Source organism: Balaenoptera borealis (genome assembly GCF_965194805.1).
Source record: "Balaenoptera borealis genome assembly, chromosome: 3".
In the NCBI taxonomy this organism is placed as follows: domain Eukaryota; kingdom Metazoa; phylum Chordata; class Mammalia; order Artiodactyla; family Balaenopteridae; genus Balaenoptera; species Balaenoptera borealis.
This window is the reverse complement of record NC_138866.1, coordinates 4,266,888-4,288,457: the sequence shown is the minus strand read 5'-3', so window position 1 is coordinate 4,288,457 and position 21,570 is coordinate 4,266,888. Positions and strand designations below refer to the sequence as shown.

Sequence of the window (21,570 nt, the reverse complement as noted above, 5' to 3'; positions counted from 1 at the left end):
GGGTGTGAGGTGGTGTTCCATGCGTTTTTAAAACTTAGATGGCATCATACTGCATATATGCAGCTTGTCTTATGTATTCAATGTTATCTTTTCACTGTTTAGCCAAGTTAACCCTGTAGATCTAGTTCATTAATTTTACTTTATTTTTTCCTTTAAAGTCATACTTGTACATAGTTTTGAAAAAACAGCAGTTCCCTGTGCTCTGCCTTTCTGCCATGAATTCCCACTTCGCTTTGAAGTCTTCTGGCTGTTTCCTCTGTTATTTCTGTTCATATTTCTAAATGTAAACGTTGCTATTTTTTGCTTTTCAGTCTGAAACCCCAGCTGTTGACCCCTAATAAGGAAGAAAGGAACTGAGCTCTCTTACCATTCTTTCAAGGCTACTCTTGAACTCTTGTTTTCTTAATCTTAGACGTTTCCATATGCCTGGGAAATACGCTTTCAGAACTCTGGTCCTATGCATTTTGAGAACCTTCAGGATGTGGCAGGGTGAATGTTCTCATTTTGAAAGGGGAGGTTACCTCTCACATCCGGTTTGTGGATCTGCGTGGGCACGCTTTGGGTTTACTCTTTTTAAGGAAATAAGAGAGGGTCAGGGAATCCTGCTGTTAAGAACCGCGTGCACTGCATGCCTCAAGAAGCACAGCCTCCGGCGCCGCGGCTCCTGCTGTGCGCCGGCCACGGTGCGGTGTGCCCAGCCCTCACTCATTCCTCACCGCTGCCCTTGGGAGGGGGCTCTTCTTATCCCCATTATATGGAGGAGGAGACTGAGGCCTGAAGAGGCCAAGGCTGGCAAGCAGCAGCATCACACAGGAGGCCCTGTAGCTGCCTTCCTGCTTCTTGTGTTCAGTCCTCTGACCCACCTTGGATGGTAGGTGAGAGCGTCCCTTTCTTCCTGCAGGGACACCAGGGGAGGACACTAGCACTGCTGAACACCTCCGCGTGCCAGGCCCTGGGCCAGCCTGGTTGGGCTCCTCGCTTGCCGGCCTTGCCCTGGGGCATGTGGTGGTCGGCGGAGTTTCCTGGGAGAGCTGGTGGGAAGCCGAACGCAGCTCTTTCATGCACCAGTGGTCCTGGCCCTTGGAATGTACAGTTCTATACTTGAGGGCTTAAAAACACATTTCAGAGGTCATTAAGTGTACATAGGGCTTTCTGCCACAAGCCTCGCTCCCCAGGGAAAGCAGGGGGGAGTGAGAGGCAGTACTTTCTCTCCCAGAAAAAAAGGACAACTTGCCCCTCGGGCAGAGATCTGCTCTTTGCCTGGCTGCAAACACAGGTGTGGCAGACTCTTATTTTGGATCTTAGTCTTAAAGCAGGACCCATGCAGGTAGCCTGGCCTGGTGCCTCATCCACTACGGGTCTCAGAAAGTCCTGTCTCGGAGGACACATGTCAGAGGTGCAGGCGAGGCTGGGCTGGAACTTTCTGGTGGTGAGCAGGTGTGAAGCAGGTGTGAACGGCTGGGCAGGTGAGAGGCAGAACACAGGACATGCTGTTTCCTTGTGAGCTCCCTTAACCCCCAGAAAAAAATTTTGTGAAAGTCTCCCCCTCGACTTGCGAGTCCCAAGGCCTTATTACATTTCCACAAAGAGAAGTTTAACATTTAGATATTGTTTTGATGGTAAAATATTGGGAGTCTAGTTCCGCTGTGAGAGCCTTTTCCCCGTGCACAGGGGCTGAGCTGAGCCCCCAAGATCGGGCCCCCCGCTCATGACATCTGGCGCTGTGTTTGCCTCGTAGGTGTGGAACGCCGTGGACTCGGGAAGCTGCTTGCAGACCTACTGCCTGCACAGTGAGGCGGTGCGGGCCGCCCGGTGGTCCCCCTGTGGCCAGCGCATCCTCAGTGGTGGCTTCGACTTCGCCCTGCACCTAACAGACCTCGAAACAGGTGTGTTTCTCTGTTTCATTACCCCGAGGCGCCCCCTCCTCTGAGCTGGCGGCCGAGTCAGCTTTCTCACTGGGGAGGCTTCTGGGAGGGGGATTCTGCAGCCACAAGCTGCAAACAGTTTCAGGGCAGGGGCAGAAGGGATGAGGGTAGACTCACGCTCGGCAAGTGTGTTTCCAGGCTGTTTGCCTGAAACCGAGACTGTCCCGTAGGGTTCACAGTGGACCTCTGCCAACCTGCCCAGAGGACAGAGCCCCAAGGTTGTCCCAGCCCCAAGCTGTGGAGCTGGATAAAGAGGTGGCTTTTTAATCAACTTCTGACATGCAATTTGTACTGAAATAGATTTAGCTTTATCACAGTGTCCTTTGGTTGGAATCAGTTTAGAATTCCTGTCAATTCATTATCACTGAAAGGCTGTCAGGAATGATTCCAGCTCATAAGGAAAGCCTGCAAACGAGTTCTGCTTTCATGCCCACACTGAAAAGGCATTTGGGTGAGATGGATTCGTGCTGGCTAAATCCTAAGGGGGCTCTTGACAAGCAGGGCGAGAAGGAGAGAGGAGTCAGCGGAAGGAACTTTCCATTCCCCAGCGTTCCGATGCAGCCGGCACGTTGAGCATGAATCCGGCCACAGCCCCGGCGCGGGGGCCTGTCTGTGCTTCGGGCGAGGACAGAGCCAGCGAGCGCAGACCTGGGTTCCAACCTTGCCCCTGACCCCCAGGCCGGCTGCCCTCAGCGCCCACTTTGCCTTTTCCTCCCTGGGTTCCTCCTGGGTCACTTTTCTGCTGGGCGTCACTGCCAGCACCAGGAGGGGAGGCCTGGGTTCGCACCACTGCCCGGGGCGTCCCTTGAGCCCTCAGGCAGCCCCTGCCTGCCTGGCCCAGCTGTGGTGGCGCTGGGGTCCGCGCCTCTCCCAGAGCCTGGCAAACAGGGGATGATCACTCCGGGGTCCAGCCGCCCAGCTCCGCCCCGCAGCTTGGATGCAGCGGGTTTGTTCCTCGCCTGGAGTGTCCTCCTCTCTTGCTGGGTCACCGGGGGACGGCCCTGTTGAGGCCGTGCAGCTCCTTTGACTGGGCCCCGTGTGCTGTCCGTAGGGTGTTGGCCAGGCTGTAGGCTGTGTCGGCGGCTGGTCCTGTGCCACAGGCTTTGCGCACATTTCAATCCTGCCAGCCATTGTTTTCCCCATTTCACAGGTGACGAGACTGAGGCTCCAAGGGACGAGTGACTGGCCCAGGGCCTCCCAGTGGTGCAAGGCAGGTGGGGATTTGGAGCCACGTCCGTGCAGCTGCAAACCCCGTGCCCCTTCCACAGTGCTGAGTGTACGGTGTTCTTTTTCGCAACAAAGACCGTGATCTTCCTGTGAGCCCCTCCGAGAGGGAGCCGAGGCTCGGGGGTTTGGTGCCACTGGGTGACGGTGACAGTTGGGTCGTTGATGACAGCAGCAGGTACTGTCACTGAGCACCTACTGTGTGCAAGGCCTTCCTCTGCAGCTTAACATATGGGGTGAGGCCCCATTCACCCCTTGAGACTGGCACCACCGGCATCCCCTCGTCACACACAGGCCCGGGGCACAACCAGGAAGCGGCTGAGGCAGGATGCACACAGGTCTGCCAGGCTCCGAAGCCGGCTGCCTGACCGTTATACTTTGTTACCTGTGTGTCCAATGAGCCGTGCTCGGTACTGGAGACACAGAGGTGAATAAGTCCCAGGATCCACCCTGGAGAAGCTCACATCCGCTGGGGGAGACAGAATTGCAGAGAGTCCCAGGGTACAGTGATGGAGAGAGATATAGGAACCGCAGGGACATCTAGCCTGGGAGATCAAGGAAGGCTTCCTGGAGGAAGTGGGACCCAAGCTGAGGCAGGAACTGGGGGACAGAGAATCAGGATGGAGGGGGGCTGGGGAGGGGGAGGGAAGTGGGTTCTCAGCAGATGGAATGAGGACGGAGTTCAGGAACATGAACCACGTGGTGTGTGTGGAAGTGTGGGGTGCAGGGAGCTGGGGCAGGTGAGTCTGGGGGTGCGGGAATGGGAGCTCGGGCTCCATGCGCTTCCTGGCCTGTGGGGTGCACATTCCCCAGATGCCGCTCCCCAGTCCAGTGTCACTGAGCACCCATGGGTACCTGCGCTGCCTGCCCAAGAGTGGAGAAGGGATGCTTCTCACATGCTGGTGATGCTGCCGTGTTAATCAAATACAAGTCCATTTGATAACATTAATGGATTCCTAGCGGCCCTTTGTCATGATCTATCTTCTCAATCAACAGATGTTAAGCAGACATTGCCATTGTGTGTGTGTGTGTGTGTGTGTGTGTGTGTGTGTGTGAGTGAGTGAGTGGTGGTGGGGGCTCTGACATTTTCAGACGTTCACAGGGAGTCCTCTCACCTGGCCAGTTAGGCACTGCCACAGCAGGTGGCAGTAGGGGGCCATTGCTGAGTTGGGAGCCGGAGAGAATCATGGCTCCAGTGCACCCTGGGCAGGTCTCCCTGGGGGCTCTAGCGGGTTGGGTGTGACCTGAGGCTGGGTGGGGAGCCGCAGGAGGGCATGCGGCAGCCCTGCCCAGCTGGTGGTAGAACTCGCTGGAGGGAACATTGTCTGGCCCGGGCCCAGCTGCTCCTCCAGCTGTGGGGTGTTGGGTGGGACGGGGGGAAGCATGGCCCTGCCCTCAGGGCTTTGCCGCGCCCCCGGGGAGGTGAGGGGGCACTTTTCCCCTCCACCCCTCTGCTGGGAATGGGCTCACCACCTGGTTTGCCTATTGAAGGCCCACTTTCATTCAGCAGCTATTTGTACAGGGTCTGGGCTGGGGCTACCGTGGTCAGCGTGCTGGATGTCCTTTGTTGCTTGGTGGGTAGGGTCCAGGGGTCTGGCCTTGCCCTTGGGGAGGCCCTCCAGCCCCTGGGTGGGGCCTCTCCCACCGAGGGGTTGTTGGTTTCTGTGTCCATCCCCACGGCTAGCGTGGGAGCTCCTTGAGGATGGGGCCCATCCAGGTGGTCTTCATGTCTCTGTCACCTGGCCAGGCCTGGCTCGGAGCAGCTGCTCAGCGTGCGTGTGGATGAGGCAGAGTTGAGGAGGCCCTTGCCAGGCGGGGGTGGGTTCATCAGGGGCGGCCGGAGTGGGGTCTGCATGCACGCCCAGGCCGCATTCCGGCGCCCCGCCTGGCCCAGGGTGTGCGGGGGGCTCTCTGTGTACAGCCTCCGTGGCTCTTGGCCTCGTTTGACTTCTCCTGTCCTTTCTCGTCCCTGAGTCTGATCTTCCTTTTCACTTGCTCTGCCTCCTTCCGCCCTTGGTGATTTGGCTTTTTCATTTCAATCTAATTAGAACTCCCTGCCAGGAGAAAGCAACGCAGGGCGTTCTCACCGCAGCGCTCTGGGAATTAGTCACTCCGTGCCCATTGTCGTTAATGGGTATTTGGCGCCAAGGCCATTTATCCTGGTGTCCTCAGTCAATACAGTTAAAAATCTGTGGATTCTAAAACGTCAATACCCGGCCTGAAATATGGAGGGCCAGTAACATTTTATCCCGTTAATTTATAGTTCTGACGAGCTGTTGGCTTATAGAACAACCATGAATCAACACTTAAATAAAATCTGCTCACAGATTAATTATTTTTGGTGCTATCATTTCAGTCTGTAATCTTCCTAACAAAACGTGTCGGGTGCATTAGGCTGAGGCGGCCTCGGGGAGCGCTGGTCTTCAACTCCACCAGGGCCCGAGTGTCGCCTGCTTTATGAGTCAGCTGTCCGGCAAACCAAATCAGCCAGTCTCCTCAAAAGCCCCCGACGAGCTTGAGCTCGTTCAGTTCTTTTTTTTTTTTTTTTAACATCTTTATTGGAGTATAATTGCTTTACAATGGTTCGTTCAGTTCTAAGTGGTACTGGTTCTTGCAGATTCCACCCCTTAGACCATCGCCCCCAGCCTGGCTGTTAAGGCCTCGGAGGCATGCGGGGCCTCGAACTTTGCATTTGTTGGCTGCACAGGAGATGGTCCTTTCCCTGGAGCCCCCAGGGCCCTGCATGGGCAGGGCACCCTGTCCTCCCTCCTCTGCCCAGTCAGCTCTCCTGACGTGTGTCCAGCCCATCCGGGACATCCAGGCCGTGCCACCCGGTCCCAGCTCCCGGATGCTGGAGGCAGCCCAGCGTGGTAGGAGGAGCTGGGTTGGGGCGCAGACACGGCTCTTCCACCTACCCAAGCCGGGCGTCCTGGGGAAGCTTCCTTTACTTCCGTTTCCGCATCTGTGAGACGGGCAGCAATGCCCAGCGGCTGGGGTCGTGGAGGGGAACAGCTGAGATAACGTATCCAGAGTGCCTGCCGCACGGCGAGCGCTCAGCAAAGGCTGCCCTTCCCTTCCGCCTCCCTGCCCCACAAGGCCCTTCAGAAGGCAGGAAATCATGGCCTTGTTCCTCTGAGCATCCAGAGAGCCCCAGCGGCTGGACCATTTCCCCAAAGGGGGCAGCTTTGGTGGCTCAGTTCCAAAAGCCCCCGAAGATCCCCCCGAGCCAGCTGACTAGGTGGCTCTTGACCGCACGTGTGGGTCTGGGGGCAGACGGGCAGGAAGCCCGCCTTGCAGGGTCTCCCAGCCTCTCCTCCATCTTTCGCTGCTCCGTGACAAAATGGCCTGAGTGGGGTAGCAGCTTCCTCCTCGTGATGGGTCGCACGTGCCTTTTGTTTGAGTGGGTGCCCTCTTCACTCAGACCCCGCTTCCCGCGTCCTTGCTGCCCCCAGCCCCTGCCTGGCTCCTCCTGCTCTGGGGTCCCTGTGTCTTTCCGTGGGGGTCATGGTGCATGGGCATGAGTGGCCGACGGGGACTGGACCCATAAATGATCATTACTTTTCTTTTCCAAGAAGTGTCTTCTGGTGTCTCCCTTGTTTTTGCATCACGACTGGGGCCTCCATCACAGGAATGCTCCAAGGGAAAGGGGAATGACAAATTGGCTGGGTGCTCACTGTGGGCCAGGCTGTGGGCCGTGTAGCCCTGGTTCCTGGCACCCTGCCTGGCCTGTATCAAGCCAAAATGAATAAGTGGATGTTAGGCCCTCTGCTTATTACATATTTAGTCTTCATGCTAACCTATGAAGGAAGTGTTTTTATCCCCATTTCATGGGCTCAGAAACTGAGGCTTGGAGCGTTGGATGACTTGCAGTGACAGAGCTGGGGTTCAGCTCCGGCCCATGTGACTGGCAGAGGCTTTGGCTGTTGAAGGACAAGAGTGGGTGCCCTCAACCACGTGTGTTTCTGGGCTGTGACCAAACAGTTTGCTTAAGCCGACTCCGGGGGAGCCCGCTTGGCTCTCACGCGGGCAGCCGGCTCTCCACCTGCTGAGGATAACTCGGGGCCTCTGGGAAGAAAGCGCCCAGACTGATCTTGACTGATCCCTCTGATGAAGTGACCGGCTGAAGGGTGCTTCTCCGGCTATCGACAGCCGCCGTTCCAGCAGGAGAAACGTTTGCCCTGACGATTTTAAAACACTTGTCAGAGGAAGGGTGAGAAGCGTCCAAATTAAAAGCCCGGAGAAAAGTGTCAGGGGCTCACTCGACGTTGGAGAAGTGGCTGCAGGGGGGCTCCTTGTTGGGCTAAAGCCTTCAGAGCGGTGCCGCCCCCCGCCCCCGGGTCTCCTGGGAGGCGCTGGTGAGAGGGGCCTGGGCTTCTCCAGCCTTTAGGCTTTCGAGCACCATGAGTGTTTGCTGGAACATCTCAGAGGAACCCGGTCAGGTGTCCTTCATGCGCCCGCGGACAGCAGGAAGGTCTCCTGCCAGTGGGCATGGATTTGGCGCTCCCGAGGGTGTGGGCATGTCTCGTGTCATTGCTCCTTTGGTCCTCGGGGTTTTACTACTAGATCCAGACACGGAGGCTGTGCAGAGCTCTGTGCCCAGTGAGGCCTGAGCTGACGCCGGTGCCCTCTTGCCCCGGGGGCAGCTGCCTGCTCTCCTGTCCTCCGTCCCACAGGTACAGGCGGGACCCTCCAGACTCCTCTACACGAAGGAGTCCCACTTTCTCCTAAGCTTGCTCCTTCACCGGCATCCCTTTCCCAGCCCTCCTTTAAACGAGTCTGTTCTCAGGGCTGTGCCCTCTTGATCCCGGGCACCGGTCCCCATTCCCACCCACGCTCTTCTCCTCCGCTCCGAGGAGTATTTCCCTCCAGTCCCAACCTCGATTCCTCCCCCTCTTTGCATACAGCTTTGGGGTAAGAAGCTGACCTAGTTGTGGATATTGAATCAGATGTTACCAAGCTTGAGTAAAGCCCCTGCCAGCCCCGTATCTCACACTTTAGAACCTGCCTTCGAGGTCCTTCCACGCCTCCCCAAACGTCTGACTAGTCATCTGCCTCTAGTTAAGCTCGTGCCAGCCCTCTGGATAAATCAAAGGTGGTTTTTAATCAACGGCACTATTTCATTCATTACCATTATTGCACAGCGGTGATGCTTTTATCTCTGTGTGTGTTTAATTGCGATTGCACTGCGGTTTGGCTCCCTTTGTAGGTAGGACGACCTCTGTTGACTGACCCCGGAGCCTAAGCACAGTCACGGCTTGTTCCTTGTCCTGGTGGTGACCTCTGAGTCCCAGAAAACCAACTTAAGTTGTACCTTTGGGACCTGTTTGCAAGTGGAGAACTTTTTTTTTTTTTTTTAAATTTTGGAAAATTCAGTCTTGTCCAGTTAATTAAGTGCAGTGGCCAAACTTGATATGAAAGAAATTTCTACAACAGCTACTGCTGTTTCTTCTGTGACCACTACTGCTGCTGCAGCTACTGTCTGTCGGGCCTGTCATTTGTCTGGGGCTTGCTGTCTTACGTGCACTATTTCTAATTCTCACAGCAAGCCCTGAAGGTAAGATTTATTATCCTGATTTCACGTATTAGGAGCCCATGGATCTGAGAGGCTTGCCGGCTGATCCTGGGGCTGCTAGCTTATCTACAGGGAGCGTGCAGACACGGGCCCATCTGACTCCGGCCTGGACCCTCCCCGGGACTCTGCCCGGCGCGCCAAGATGGCCCTTGTTCCTGATGCACAGAGTTTGATTTGAAACTTAGTAAGCTCCTTGTTTCGTTAACTTTGAGTCAGGAGGGTTAAATTTACAGCTGGCTGAATACTTCCCAGAGGATGAGTGTAACGATATTGATTTTCGCGGAATGAGTCATACGCCGCCTGCCTGGGAACACGAGCTCAATCACCACCAGCCGACAGCGGCAGCCAGTCCCCCGTCAGCATCTCCCCTACCGGCTCCCGAGCCTGTGGTGTGCACGCAGAGCTGAGCAGAAGGAAAGGTCATGGATCGCTCGCGGGCGGGCTCCGGGGTCACACGGGTCCAGCCTCTGTCCCAGGGTGGCCGACTCGCACGGCCCTGGACGAGGCCTCACCTCTCTGGGCTTCCATCCCCCATCCCCCCAACGCTGAGAAATGGGGTAATTACGCCTCCCACGCAGGGTTGTGGCATGACACGTGCAAGCCCCAGGCAGGCCTGGGGGCGATAGGCGCCATCTCTCTGGAGAGGAGGGCATGAGCTTCCCTGCTCTTTCTCGGGGCCCCGTACTTGGGTTTCACCTGACCTGTGTCAAGTGCTTCTTACGGGCCGGGAACTGGGCCGGGGGCCAGACGTGCTGAGGGGCAGAGGAGGCCCCTCAGGGCCCTGGAGCCCTCGTGACGATAGGGTCCCACAGGGCAGGCGTTAGGGTTGACAGGCAGTGTTGCCTGGCCACGCAGGTGGCCACCTTGGGAAGCTCGGTGTCTCCACCTGAGAAAGAGGGGGGCCCCCCCGAGGAGGAGCCCGGCCAGCCTTACCAGCTGCCTTGTCATAGCAAAACTGGTGACGGTGCACTGGCAGCACTAGTAGTGTCAAGAGAACCAGCTGAGTTTCTGCATTCTGTCTTAAACATGTTTCTGCTTTAATGGCGATTTATAGTTTATTTGTATCATTATGGATTCAAGGAGGAAAAGAAGTGATTTTTCCTAACTCCAAGAGAGTCTGAACAGTTCTTTTATACTGGTTGAGTTCATTAGAACAAGATCAATAAAGTCAGTGTTAGTGGACTAAATATTTTCAAACTCGGTTTCTCATCAGCAGCATGCATTGAATAAATGGAATTTTCCATAACAAACATGTAAACAAGCCAGATAAGTCTCACGGTTAAAGGTTATATACAACTAACCATTGTGCTCAAAGTAGCATTGCCCAGGAGGGGATGCGATAAACAAGCTACTGCCGGCTTCCCTGGTGGCGCAGTGGTTAAGAATCCTCCTGCCAATGCAGGGGACACGGGTTCGAGCCCTGGTCCGGGAAGATCCCACATGCCGCGGAGCAACTAAGCCTGTGTGCCACAACTACTGAGCCTGCGCTCTAGAGCCTGCGAGCCACAACTACTGAAGCCCGCACGCCTAGAGCCCGTGCTCCGCGACAAGAGAAGCCACCGCAATGAGAAGCCCGCGCACGGCAAGGAAGAGTAGCCCCCACTCGCCGCAACTAGAGAAAGCCCACGTGCAGGAACGAACACCCAACGCAGCCAAAAATAAAAATAAAAAAAAATAAAGAAAATAGGGCTTCCCCGGTGGCGCAGTGGTTGAGAATCTGCCTGCCAATGCAGGGGACACGGGTTTGAGCCCTGGTCTGGGAAGATCTCACATGCCATGGAGCAACTGGGCCCGTGAGCCACAATTACTGAGCCTGCGCGTCTGGAGCCTGTGCTCCGCAACAAGAGAGGCCGCAATGGTGAGAGGCCCGCGCACCGCGATGAAGAGTGGTCCCCACTTGCCGCAACTAGAGAAAGCCCTTGCACAGAAACGAAGACTCAACGCAGTCATAAATAAATAAATAAATAAATAAATAAAAGACCGTGAATTTCTAAAAAAAGAAAATAAATAAAGAAAATTTAAAAAAAACCAAACCAAACAAAAAAAGCTACTCCATTTATGAGAAGTTGCAGAGTAGGAACACATCTGACAGCAAAGGACCTTCACCTCCAGTATGGCTATCACCTTCAAGACAGTTTCTGGTAAATATTTACCAGCTTTTGTCTGTATCTCTTTAACTAAACGTAAAGGCCAGCCCAGGGCATTGTATTCTCATAGCCTCAGAACAAAAACTCAACGTCAGTAATCTCTCAAGTTCCCTGCTGTTAAAAACTCATATCCCTTGGTTTTAGCTTTCAGTTTAACTAATTCAATAATTTGAGGTTTAGTTTTTTTCCAACTGTAAGAGTTCTCCCCTTCGTTGTTCGCTGTCTGCCAGGCCCTCTAGAATGCTTTCCTTACAGCCCTCCCGACAGACGTGTGTTTATGAGGGCGTGTGATACAGCAGTGAAGGGCCCTGCCCAAGGTCGCTCCACTGGAGGTGACAGAGCTGGGGTGGGACCCGGGTGTGTGTGACTCTCCACCCCTCTGCCGTATCACCTCCCACTTTGAACAGGTTGCTGGGTGCCAATGGCTGGGGTCCTGATTTCTGAGCTACAGTCTTGCCCCAGACCTGCTTACCTCGTGTTTCCCAATAGGTATCTGTAATTATTATTCAAAAATGGAAAAATTTCGTTTTGGTCCCTTTTAACAAAGAAATACAGTAAAGGCCTAGTTATTACAAGTAAAAGTAGGAAAAAATACAAATTACAGCTTGTCTTCGAACTGGAAAATTTTAGTACTTAAAAGACATAGATTCTCTCTCAATCTCTTTAGGGGATTGAGGATGAATAATGTAGTCAGAAATACATTTTTTCAGCAAAAAAGTTCAGTCATTATCTTTTAGCAACTGAACTTTCACTTTTCCTCTCATCTTTTTCCCCCATTATTGGCAAGACTGTCACGGCACTTTTTGAAAAAAAACATGGCTAATTCACTGCTTTTCCTGAAATAAGCATATGGTATATGCTATGGTCCAAGAAACAGGGAGAATTTTTTTTCCAAGCATATAGAGTTTGTTTTTCCTTTTGGACTTAAGGGTTGGCAGTGAGTTCCAAATGAGCAAGAAGTCGGCATTAGGCGCAGCTGTATCTGTCTGGAGAGAAGACTTCTGGCCTACAGGGGCCTTCTCGCGCCGGTGTGAGGGTCGCAGCGACATCTGTGCTCCTTTTCCATCGCGGGGATGTGATGATAGTCCCTCACCCTTGGCCCCCATGTGGCTCCCCCAGCCCCTTGGCTGGAGCGAAGCTCCTGAAGCCAGCGCTACAGGCGCGAAGCCCATCCCCAGGGCACACAGTACTGCACGGGCGGGCGGCCCCCTGCTCCATCCTCCCCAAGAAGGGGGCTTGCTAACCGGGCATGTCACGCTTGCTTCCTGACCCCAAAGTGTAGCAGAAAAGGCGAGGAAGAGTTTGGGTCCCAGACAAGTTTCAGGAAAGGAAAAGAAGAATAAGAACAAGCAATACCAGGTTTCCAATTAGACTAATTCCTCGGGAAGTGAATTTTTTGGTCTACTCGAGAGTGTTGCTTGTCTCTTGACCTAATGAGAGGGACACAGCACACAGAATACTACAAGTCTGCTCATCTTCCTCATGCTTTTATAGAAGAGTTCTTTACTTATTAGAAGAACAGTATTATGACAGCAATATTAGTATAATTTAAGAAGTTATCTTACTACCCCTAGAACAACTCATTTCCTGTTGGTGAATCACGTCTTCCCTATCTTTTGTTCACGTCAGTCCTTCTTTAATACTCCTGTAATTCAAGAACGGGTATCAAGCTTTGTCCCTCTTGCCACAGAGTGTTATTTATAATTCCAGTTGTAAATGGCTTTTCAACCTTCCACCAGGCAGAGAACCACATCTGCCTTAACTGCTCTCTCAGCTAGGCTGCTCGTTAGGGTCCCTTCACCGTAATCAGTGGAACGACCCAAATTGGCCAGCTCGTGACAGCATTGCGATGACATAGCATGACCGTTGAAATCTTTGTGCATTGCATTTTGCAGCAAAATAGTTAAGGGGTTTGTTGAGCTTAAAGGGATATAGAGTCTTCATTTACAAAAAGCCAAGTGTTTCCAGAGTTTTCTCTGATGGCAACTGACTGCCAATTGTAGGCCCTTAGAAGATATTAGAAAAAAATCAACACACTTAATCATCCGTCAAGGTAAAGGTGATGCTTGAACAAAGAACAAGAGAGTAGCCTCTTTCCAAGAAATCTGTACTATGGAGAGAACACTTTGAAAACAGATGTTTTTAATTGTTTATATCATTCTGTAATTTTTGTTGCCAAAAACGATGTGAATGTGTCACCTATTAAAAACTTCAGTGTCAGCACTCTTAACCTGGGAACAGTGTTTTTCTAATCCTGCTTTAAAATCCTGTAAATGAAAATTTCAGTGGATTTTGAATTAGGTTGTTAAAAGTATGAGAATACAGTAATAACCACTGATTAGTTGCAGGAGCCATTATTTGACATTAGGGGAAATGGAGCTTTATTAGCAAATTGTTCACAAAATCCTTTGCATCAGTGGTAGATGGAAGTGGAAGATGTCTTCCCTGTTGCTAGTGGTAAACGTCTTCCATTCTGGGTCCTCACATCTCTGGAAGGAGGCTTTGGGGCTCTGACAGACTTCAGTGTGTAAACTCAAGTTGTAACCGGGCTACTGTCAAATCACTGAGTCACAAAAAGGTCCCTACATTTAAAAAAAATGGAAGCATATTCAGTCCTGTTGCTCTTACTAAAATTATTATAACTCATTTGATTTAATAATTTCCAAGAGGTTTGTTGATACTCTTAGTAAATGGCATATTAAAATATATTTTAAAATATTGTTTATTTTATCCTTGTCTCATCCTTCAAAATGTTCTTTTTTTGGTAATTGCTTTCATGTTCATAATATATTGGTACAGTAGCACACTGTGTAACTTATAAATAAATATACATGTGTTGGCGGTATGTGCCTAAGGGTTTCTCATGGCTGGGATGTACTGTCAGACAAGTTTGGAGACCAAGGATCTAGGCAAATTGGACTTGTCAAGGCTTCTGCTGTAACTCTCAAGAGGACCAATTGATGACTTTCATTTCCTTACCTGGTGAGCTGCTGGAGCACTTAACTAAAGTGTGGTCCTAAACACAGAGCAGGGCAGCCTTCCGGAAGCGCTCTCTGAATTGAAGGACCAAGTGCACTTCCTGGGTTCCCGTAAGAGGAGATGATGCTTGAGATCTTGGCGTTGCATTGGTATCCAGCTTCTTATGTCCCTAACTGCCCACTGCCTCAGTCCAGGGGAAGGGTTTCAAGGTTGTCCCTCCTGGGCTGTGGCACCGTGTAGAGGAAGGCATGCTGGCTTTCGAGACCTGGGCTCAGCACAAAAGATCTGTTCCCCGAGTCTGACCTGTTCTAAATGATCGACATTTCTGGCGTTTTTATGGCTTACCTCTAAGAGAGCTCAGTGATAGGAAGACGGTTTCCACAGCAGAGGTATGTGTGTGCACGCAGACGTTTGCACAACATCCAGGAGCACTTGACAGCAGTTTCATGGCAGATAGAAAAGGTGGTCCACGCACCCCCTCCAACCTGTGGCCTGAGCCACTGTGACGTCACACTCTCATTTATCGCTGATGCCACCCCACGCGCCACGCTCTATGGCATGGTTTGCTCTATGGCAAACCATTGATGGGTTATCATGAGGGTGTGATTGTAAGACGCTGATCCTAAAAAGAATCATTTTGGAGCAACCTGCTTTTGGTTTTTAGACTCCCAGTAAATAATCTAACAAAATTAATTGTGTAGCTCTGGAAATGTTATTCAGTCTCCCTGAGCCTTGGTTTTTTCAACTGCAAACTGGATTTAGGGCGATTATGTGCTTGAAATGAGTTGATGTGCATAATGTTTGCAGAGCACCTAAAAGGTGGATTCAGGCATCTTGTTTATCCCTGGTGGGTGGGGGGATTCAGCTAATTGAGGACCGGGTGGCCAGAGAGTGAGGGCAAATGCCGCTGCTGTTGTGTTTCCAGAAAGTCTCCATTGGCCGCCTCAGGCCCAGGTGGGCTGCGCTTTCCCGTGGCTCCACGTCAGATGGCATCTTAGTGTTAAGGTATTTAGTTTGTCATCTGGGTATTTTCTAACCCTCTCTTCTCTTTTCATGTTGTAGGAACCCAGCTATTCAGTGGTCAAAGTGACTTTAGAATCACTACCTTGAAATTTCATCCAAGAGACCACAACGTTTTCGTATGTGGCGGCTTCAGCTCTGAAATGAAAGCTTGGGACATAAGGACCAGCAAGGTAACACCCCTCTTCCTCACATGGCCTTTCCAGGAGAGCTTGCCTGGACATTTTGAACGATTGGGGGTGGGTCAGCATCTATATATAGGACCCTTGAGATGGAATAATTACCACTTAATATTTAATCAGCGGGAAGCATAAATTTTAGATGTTTTGAAAGAACATCCTTGAGTTGTTAGATTATTAAAGCATCATAGGTGCAATTCTATACAGCATATTACTAAAAATATTTGTTGAGTACCTACTGTGTGCAAATGCTTCCAGATGTTATAAAATGAATCAGCCTCAGATTACTCAAGGGAATAATATGTGGCTACAAATAAGTGGGGTGGAGAAGTGCTCTGTGTGTGTGTGTGTATGTGTGAGTGAGAGGAGGGATGGTGGGGAGGGAGGGGCCGGCATTCAGAGTGGGTGAGCTTTCAGCTCAGCTCAGTGTAAGGAAGGCTTCTCGGAGGAGACCGTGTTCCTGTTGGGGCTTAAAGGCTGGTCACCGTCAGTCCCATAGAGAAGCGATGTCCACTCCCGTCCTTCACCACAGCCTGCCGCTCCTGTTGCTTCCCTAACTTAAGAGACGGCAACTCCAGGACTTCCCTGGCGGTCCAGCGGTTAAGACTCCACGTTCCCAATGCAGGGGGCATGGGTTCGATCCCTGGTCAGGGAACTAAGATCCCGCATGCCACACAGCGTGGCCAAAAAAAAAAAAAAGAAGTGGCAACTCCATCCTTCTGGTTGTTCAGGCCCAAACCATCAGAATCATCCCTTTCTCCGCTCCCCCTGTCATCCCCCCAACACCCAGACCATCAGCAAATCCAGTGGTAACTCGGGTTTAAGCTGCCCTTGTCTCTTGCTCGGATAATTGCAGTAGTTTCCTCTCCGGTATCTGTCTTCCCCGCCCCGCCGGCCCCGCCGACCCCTTACGGTTTGTTCTCAACACAGTAGCCGGAGTGGCCTGTGACAGTGGAAGTCAGATGTGCCGCTCTTCTGGTCAGAACCCTCCAGGCTCAGGTCTCACTCACAGGAAAAGCTGTGTCCCTACGGCGGCCCACCAGGCCTCATGATCTCCGCTCAGCCTCAGCCCCACCCGCCTCCTTGCCTTTCCTAGAACACACCAGCACAGTCCTGCCTCAGGGCCTTTGCACTTTGCTCTTTCTGCCTGGAATGCTCTCCTCCCAGTTTTCTCTGGAGAGGCTCCCTCCCTCCTCCAGGGTTCTGCTCAAATGCCACCTTCCCGGACCGCCGTGCCAGCCACCCCTGGCATTCACTAGTCCCCCTGCCACCTCTTTTCTCTCCATAGCATTTATCATCACCCGGCACGCTATGGATTTTACTTGTCTATTTGCCTTGTCTCCATCCCCTCGAATGTAAGCTCTTCCAGGGCAGGGATTTTTGTCTGTTTTGTTTGCTGCTGACTTCTAGCTCCTAGAACAGTGCCTGGCACATGGTAGGCACTCAGCAGACCGTGGGTGACTGAATGAGTGGTTGGAGGCAGAGGGCAGTCACACGGGATGGGGGATACAAGGTGTGTGCAGGGCCAGTGACCTGTTCGACTTGGGGGACACAAGGTGTGTACATGGCCAGTGACCTGCTCGACTTGGGGGACACAAGGTGTGTACATGGCCAGTGGCCTGCTCAACTTGGCCAGGCGTGGGCCCCAGGCAGTGGGACAGGCGGGCAGAGAGGCTTTTAATGCCGTGAGTCTGGGTTTGGATCAGCAGCGGGGAGCCATGGGAGGTTTGTGAGCAGGAGGGCTGGGTTGAGGGGTGCAGAGGGGCTCAGGGAGGGGCAGTGGGGAAGAGCCTGACTGCCTCCTGCCTCTGGGGGGCTCAGTGATTTCAGGATGGCTGTTTCAAGCCCTGAGAAGCACCGCCCTGGTCTGAAGGAGGCAGACAGCCACTAGAATGCTACAGGGTAGTTCGTGATGATGCCTGCTTTGATCTTGACCTTGAAAGAAGAGGGTGTGGGACGTCAGAGAGTGTCCTCCTCCATTAGGGATTCAGGGGAGTCAGTGGTCCCACGCCGAACGGCTCTATCCTGCTGCATCTGCAGCGCCAAAGCCTCTACCTAAAGGCATCCCCCTCCAGGGCTGCCTCCTGCCCCATCCTGGGCAGGTGCAGCCCCCCAGCAGGTCTTCACTGAGCAGAGGCCGTTCTGCGTGGCCAGGATGGAAGGAGGTGGGACGAGACCTCCAGTGCCGGATTCGAAAGGCGAGTTGGTGCGTCAGACCGGCCACGGCAGGAAGGCACTTTCCCCCCAGGCTGTGGGAAGGGGCCGCTGGTGTTTGCAGGAGAACCTAAAACCAGAGACAGTTTCCTTAAAGAGAACAGGATGTTTTATCCATAGGTATTTTGCCTAAAGTACTTCACAAGTGGGAGAATTAGAGCATAGAGAGATGTACTCTTTTTTAAAAAAAACACACATTTTTCTTTTACAAGAGACTGTTTTTTAAAACAAGAATATTTGGAAAAGAGAGAAAAGTTACCCATAAAGAAGTGGATGTGTGGACTTTTAAAAGCACTAGAACACTAGTATATGGGATATAAATACATGATAAATGAAAGAAGACATTGGAAAGTGCTGCTGGAGTTGGAAACTCTTAGTCATGCTGTTTGAAGCGGGGCCACCTGATCAACCAGCCCCTGGTGACGGCCACGTCCCTTAGAGGTATGCTGTTTTTAGCCTCAAAGACCAAACACGTAAGAAATTACTCATCAAGGACGCCATCTGATTTAAGACTTTGTTAAAAATATCGGATTTTCTCCTAGGGCAGACGCCAGCTGACGCGTTCTGAGAATGCTGGGGGAGAAGCAATTAGGAGCAGATGTTGCTGTGACTGGTATTGGCATGTTTGCCAGTCTCTCCCCAGCTAGTAATGTGGGTAAAGGGATCTGTGCAATATTTGTTTTTACTTCCTTTTTACCAACAATCTGACTGCCTGTCCTCCCTTGCTGGGTCACAAGGACTGTTTCCATTTGTATCAGCCAGACTCAGGGGTCCAGTCTCTTTCCTGCTTCAGTTCTGTTTCCTCTGATAGGTGTGGCCCAAGTGCCTTGTATGGACCCAGCAGGAGGGCCAGAGAGGAAAGGCGTGGACGGCCACCTGGGGTGGCTCTCTGCCCTCCTGCTGGGCTCCCGTGGGGCCTGGGGCTCTGTCCCAGGTGCTGAACTCTCCAGCCCTCCCTGGTGAGTGTAGGAACACCTAGGGCAGAACAGCTTGTCTTTTTCTGACTGCCTTCAGGGGCAGCCGTGGAAACTGCAGGAGGGACACAGACCTTAGCTTAAAATCAAGACAGGTTTCCTCTTTTAAAAACAATGGAAGGACTGTTATTATTATAAAAGTAATATGTGATGATATGAAAAAACTAGAAAATAGAAACAGAGAGAAGGGGTAGTCGAGCCAGCCAAAGGTAAACATTAGTAACATTTAAATATTTTTATTTCATTGTTCTTTTCCACTGTGTGTTTTTTAAAACATTGCTTGGTCTTATGTTTATACAGTTTTGTATTTTGCTTTTCACACAGCATTGTAAGGGTTTTCCTTACAGTGAAATGAATTCTTGTAGATTTTTAGTACATTCCTCTGATGCAGTATGCTTGGCTAATTTGCTCCATGCCTTATCCTCAGTACTCAGAGCCGTGTCTGACACAGCAGGCACTCGATAAATATGGATGGAATGAGTCAATTTCAAATGGTTTAGCTTATTAAACCATTTCCTGAGGTTGGATTTCAGGACATTTCCTTTTGTTTGGTTTGGTTTGCCATTTAAAGTTAATAGATGTGAAGGTAGAGATCAGGGATCGGCAAGCTGCAGCTTGGGGCTCAATCTGACTTGCTGCCTGTTTTTGTAAATAAAGTTTTATCGGCATGCAGTTCCTCTCATTCATGTGTCTATCGGCTGCAGCTGCTTTCACACCACAGTGGTAGAGTTGAGTAATTGCACCGGAGACCACATGGCCCACAAAGCCAAAAATATTTATGATCTGGCCGATCCCTGCTAAGACGTATCTGGCTGTGGAGTGTGTCACGCTATGGCTTGTCGGGACTGATCCTCCTAATCTGGCTGACAAGGTGGGTGCCCCTGCGCCTCACCCTATTATGGGCTCCCTGTGGAAACCGTGCGCTCAGAGAATGTCTTTTCCAGAGAACCGTGCCTCAGTCAGGGGTATGTGAGTCGCTTCCCTCCCTTGTTAAAGTCTCCAGACAAGCCATCCCAGTCTACTTTGTTGTACATTCCACTGTGAGACACATTTGTGCATCTAGTGTTTTCCACATTTGCAGTTTATTTCCTACAGCTTGTGCCCCAGAACTCAAATTGCTGGGTTAAAGTGAGTCAGCATTTTGAAGGTAAGGGGTAGGTTTCCGATGATGGAGCTGAGCCCACCACTGGAGCAGGACGGTGTGGCCAGACAGCCTCTCGCCAGGTCTGAGGAGTAGTTGGAACAGATAACTTTAAAGCTACTTTCCAGTCATAGACTTTTATTCCTTAAGCTTAGCCACATGATGAATGTTGGGATTCTGGACTTCGCTGGTCCAGTCCAGTGCGTTACCGCAAATGGGCTGTTTGGCTCCCCTGTCTTTTCTTGGCCCATCTCTCTCTGCTCTGGTCTGATGATTGGATCACATCCCTCGTCACTGCACAGCGCCTGGCTTCATTTCCAGCAGGTCAGCAGGATGTGTTCCGCATGGCCCTCCGAGCCTGCTTACTCGTGCTGGCTCCGTGCTGCCGGTACAGGATTTTCTGACTCTTCTGTCTCTGGACAGTCTGCTCGAACGTGGGTATGGTCTGGAACCCAAGATGTCTGTGGTCTGACCTTCATGTTACCATGGGGGTCCAAGCCCCTCTGGGCCGCCAGTGCTTATTGGCCTGAGATCCAGCAGACCTGGGTCCCCATCCTCCCTCTCCTACTTGCTTAGCTGGCTGATTTTAGGCAAATCTGTAAACTGAAGCCTCTCTCAGTCAAGGGTTTCCCCCGTGGTATAGTAAAGGGGCAGGATAAGGTCATCTTTAAAGCAGGGCCTCTTAACTCTCCTGTGCGTAGGAGAGCACCTGGGACTCTTGTTAGGATGCAGACTCTGTTTCAGCAAGATGATGTCTTAGTCAGCTCAGGCTGCTGTAATGAAATACCACAGCCTGGGAGGCTTAAACAACAGACATTTATTTCTCATCGTTCTGGAGGCTGGAAGTCCGAGATCAGGGTGCCAGGGTGGTCGGGTTCCGGTGAGGGGGCTCCTTCTGGTTTGCAGATAGCTGCCTCTTGCTGTGTCCTCACATGATGGAGAGCGAGCAAGCTCTGGGCTCTTCATCCCTTTTTAAGGCGACCACTCCCATCATGGGACCTCCACCCTCATGACCTTATCCAAACCTAATTACCTCACAAAGGCCCCATCTCCAGGTATCATCACATTGGGGATTAGGGCTTCAAAATATAGATTTTGGGGGGGACACAAACATTCAGTCCATTGCAGGTGAGATCCTGCATTTCAGCAAGCTCCCAGGAGATGCAGAGGCAGACGGGCCATGGACCACACTTTGAGAAGCCAGGTCTCAAAGGGCCTCTGAACATAGAGGTCCCATGCTTCTCTCACGTGAGCACCCTTGGTCTTCGTCCTCGATTGACCTGCACCACCTGTGACCTATCTCAGTGATAAATAGGCTGTGGGCACCTTCACCTGACAGCTGTTCATTTACAACTGCCTGTGAGGGGGGCTCAGTCCAGTCATGTCTGTGCCCCGGCATCTCCCACAGGACCTGGACCAGAGCAGGTGCTCAGGGGGTAACTTGGAGTGAGCTGCTGGGGTCAGCCGCCCCTCCAATCATGATGGAGCCCTGCAGGAGCACCCACCTGCCCACATTTCGGGGGGCAGTGGCCTCCCTGGGATTTCTGCAGAGGCAGTGGGCCCTCCAACAAATGGGAAATAAAGGCTAGCTGCAATTCAGCTGTAACTGGTCATTCCAGAAGTGTAGACAGAGGCCAAGGACTTGGGAGATCCTGGGCCAGGTGAGGGCTGGTGCAGTGGTTCTAACACTGCAGCTCTCAGCCAAGTCTGAGCTCTCGTGTGCCCCAGTGTCTCGTAGATGACGGAGTTTCCAGCCTTGCAGGGCCCTGGCTCTTTGCCTGGCAGGGAATGGGAGCTGGACAGTTCCAGATCTGCAGGGCCCACCAGCACTGTGGGAAAGGCTCCAAGGTAGTTACTTTTAGGTTTGCTTTAAGATGACTATGTAGTTTGAGCCAAAAGTTAGGATAGGTAATACAATTTCTCCCTTGTATCATGAATTAAAGTTGTAGAAAAACTCCTACAGAGGCTGAAAAATCATATTGCATATTTAGTGAGTCACCCTTTTTGCGAGACTAAATTCTGGAACCCCAACCTCAGCAAATTCCCTCTCAGCCAAGCAGGATCGAGCACCGCAAATTGGAGCAGCCCTGGAAAATCTGGGACATGGGGCTCCCAACACTGGGAGCCTGGCCTCTGCTCCAGTTCTCTTCCCTTCCGTGGGCAGGGCCGACACTGGGCAGGCTGGGGCCGAGCAT

The 21,570-nt window shown here is 52.0% G+C and overlaps 1 protein-coding gene across 4 annotated transcripts in view; it reads left to right on the top strand.

The window, feature by feature from the left end:
- Positions 1-21,570, top strand: part of WDR25 (WD repeat domain 25) — a 138,517-nt gene that overhangs the window by 77,030 nt on the left and 39,917 nt on the right. For all 4 annotated transcript variants that reach the window (XM_082385854.1, XM_082385852.1, XM_082385853.1 and 1 more), the window contains exons 3-4: positions 1,739-1,886; positions 14,910-15,040. In XM_082385854.1, coding sequence (XP_082241980.1) covers positions 1,739-1,886; positions 14,910-15,040 — 279 coding nt within the window. The remainder of the gene's footprint in view (positions 1-1,738; positions 1,887-14,909; positions 15,041-21,570) is intronic.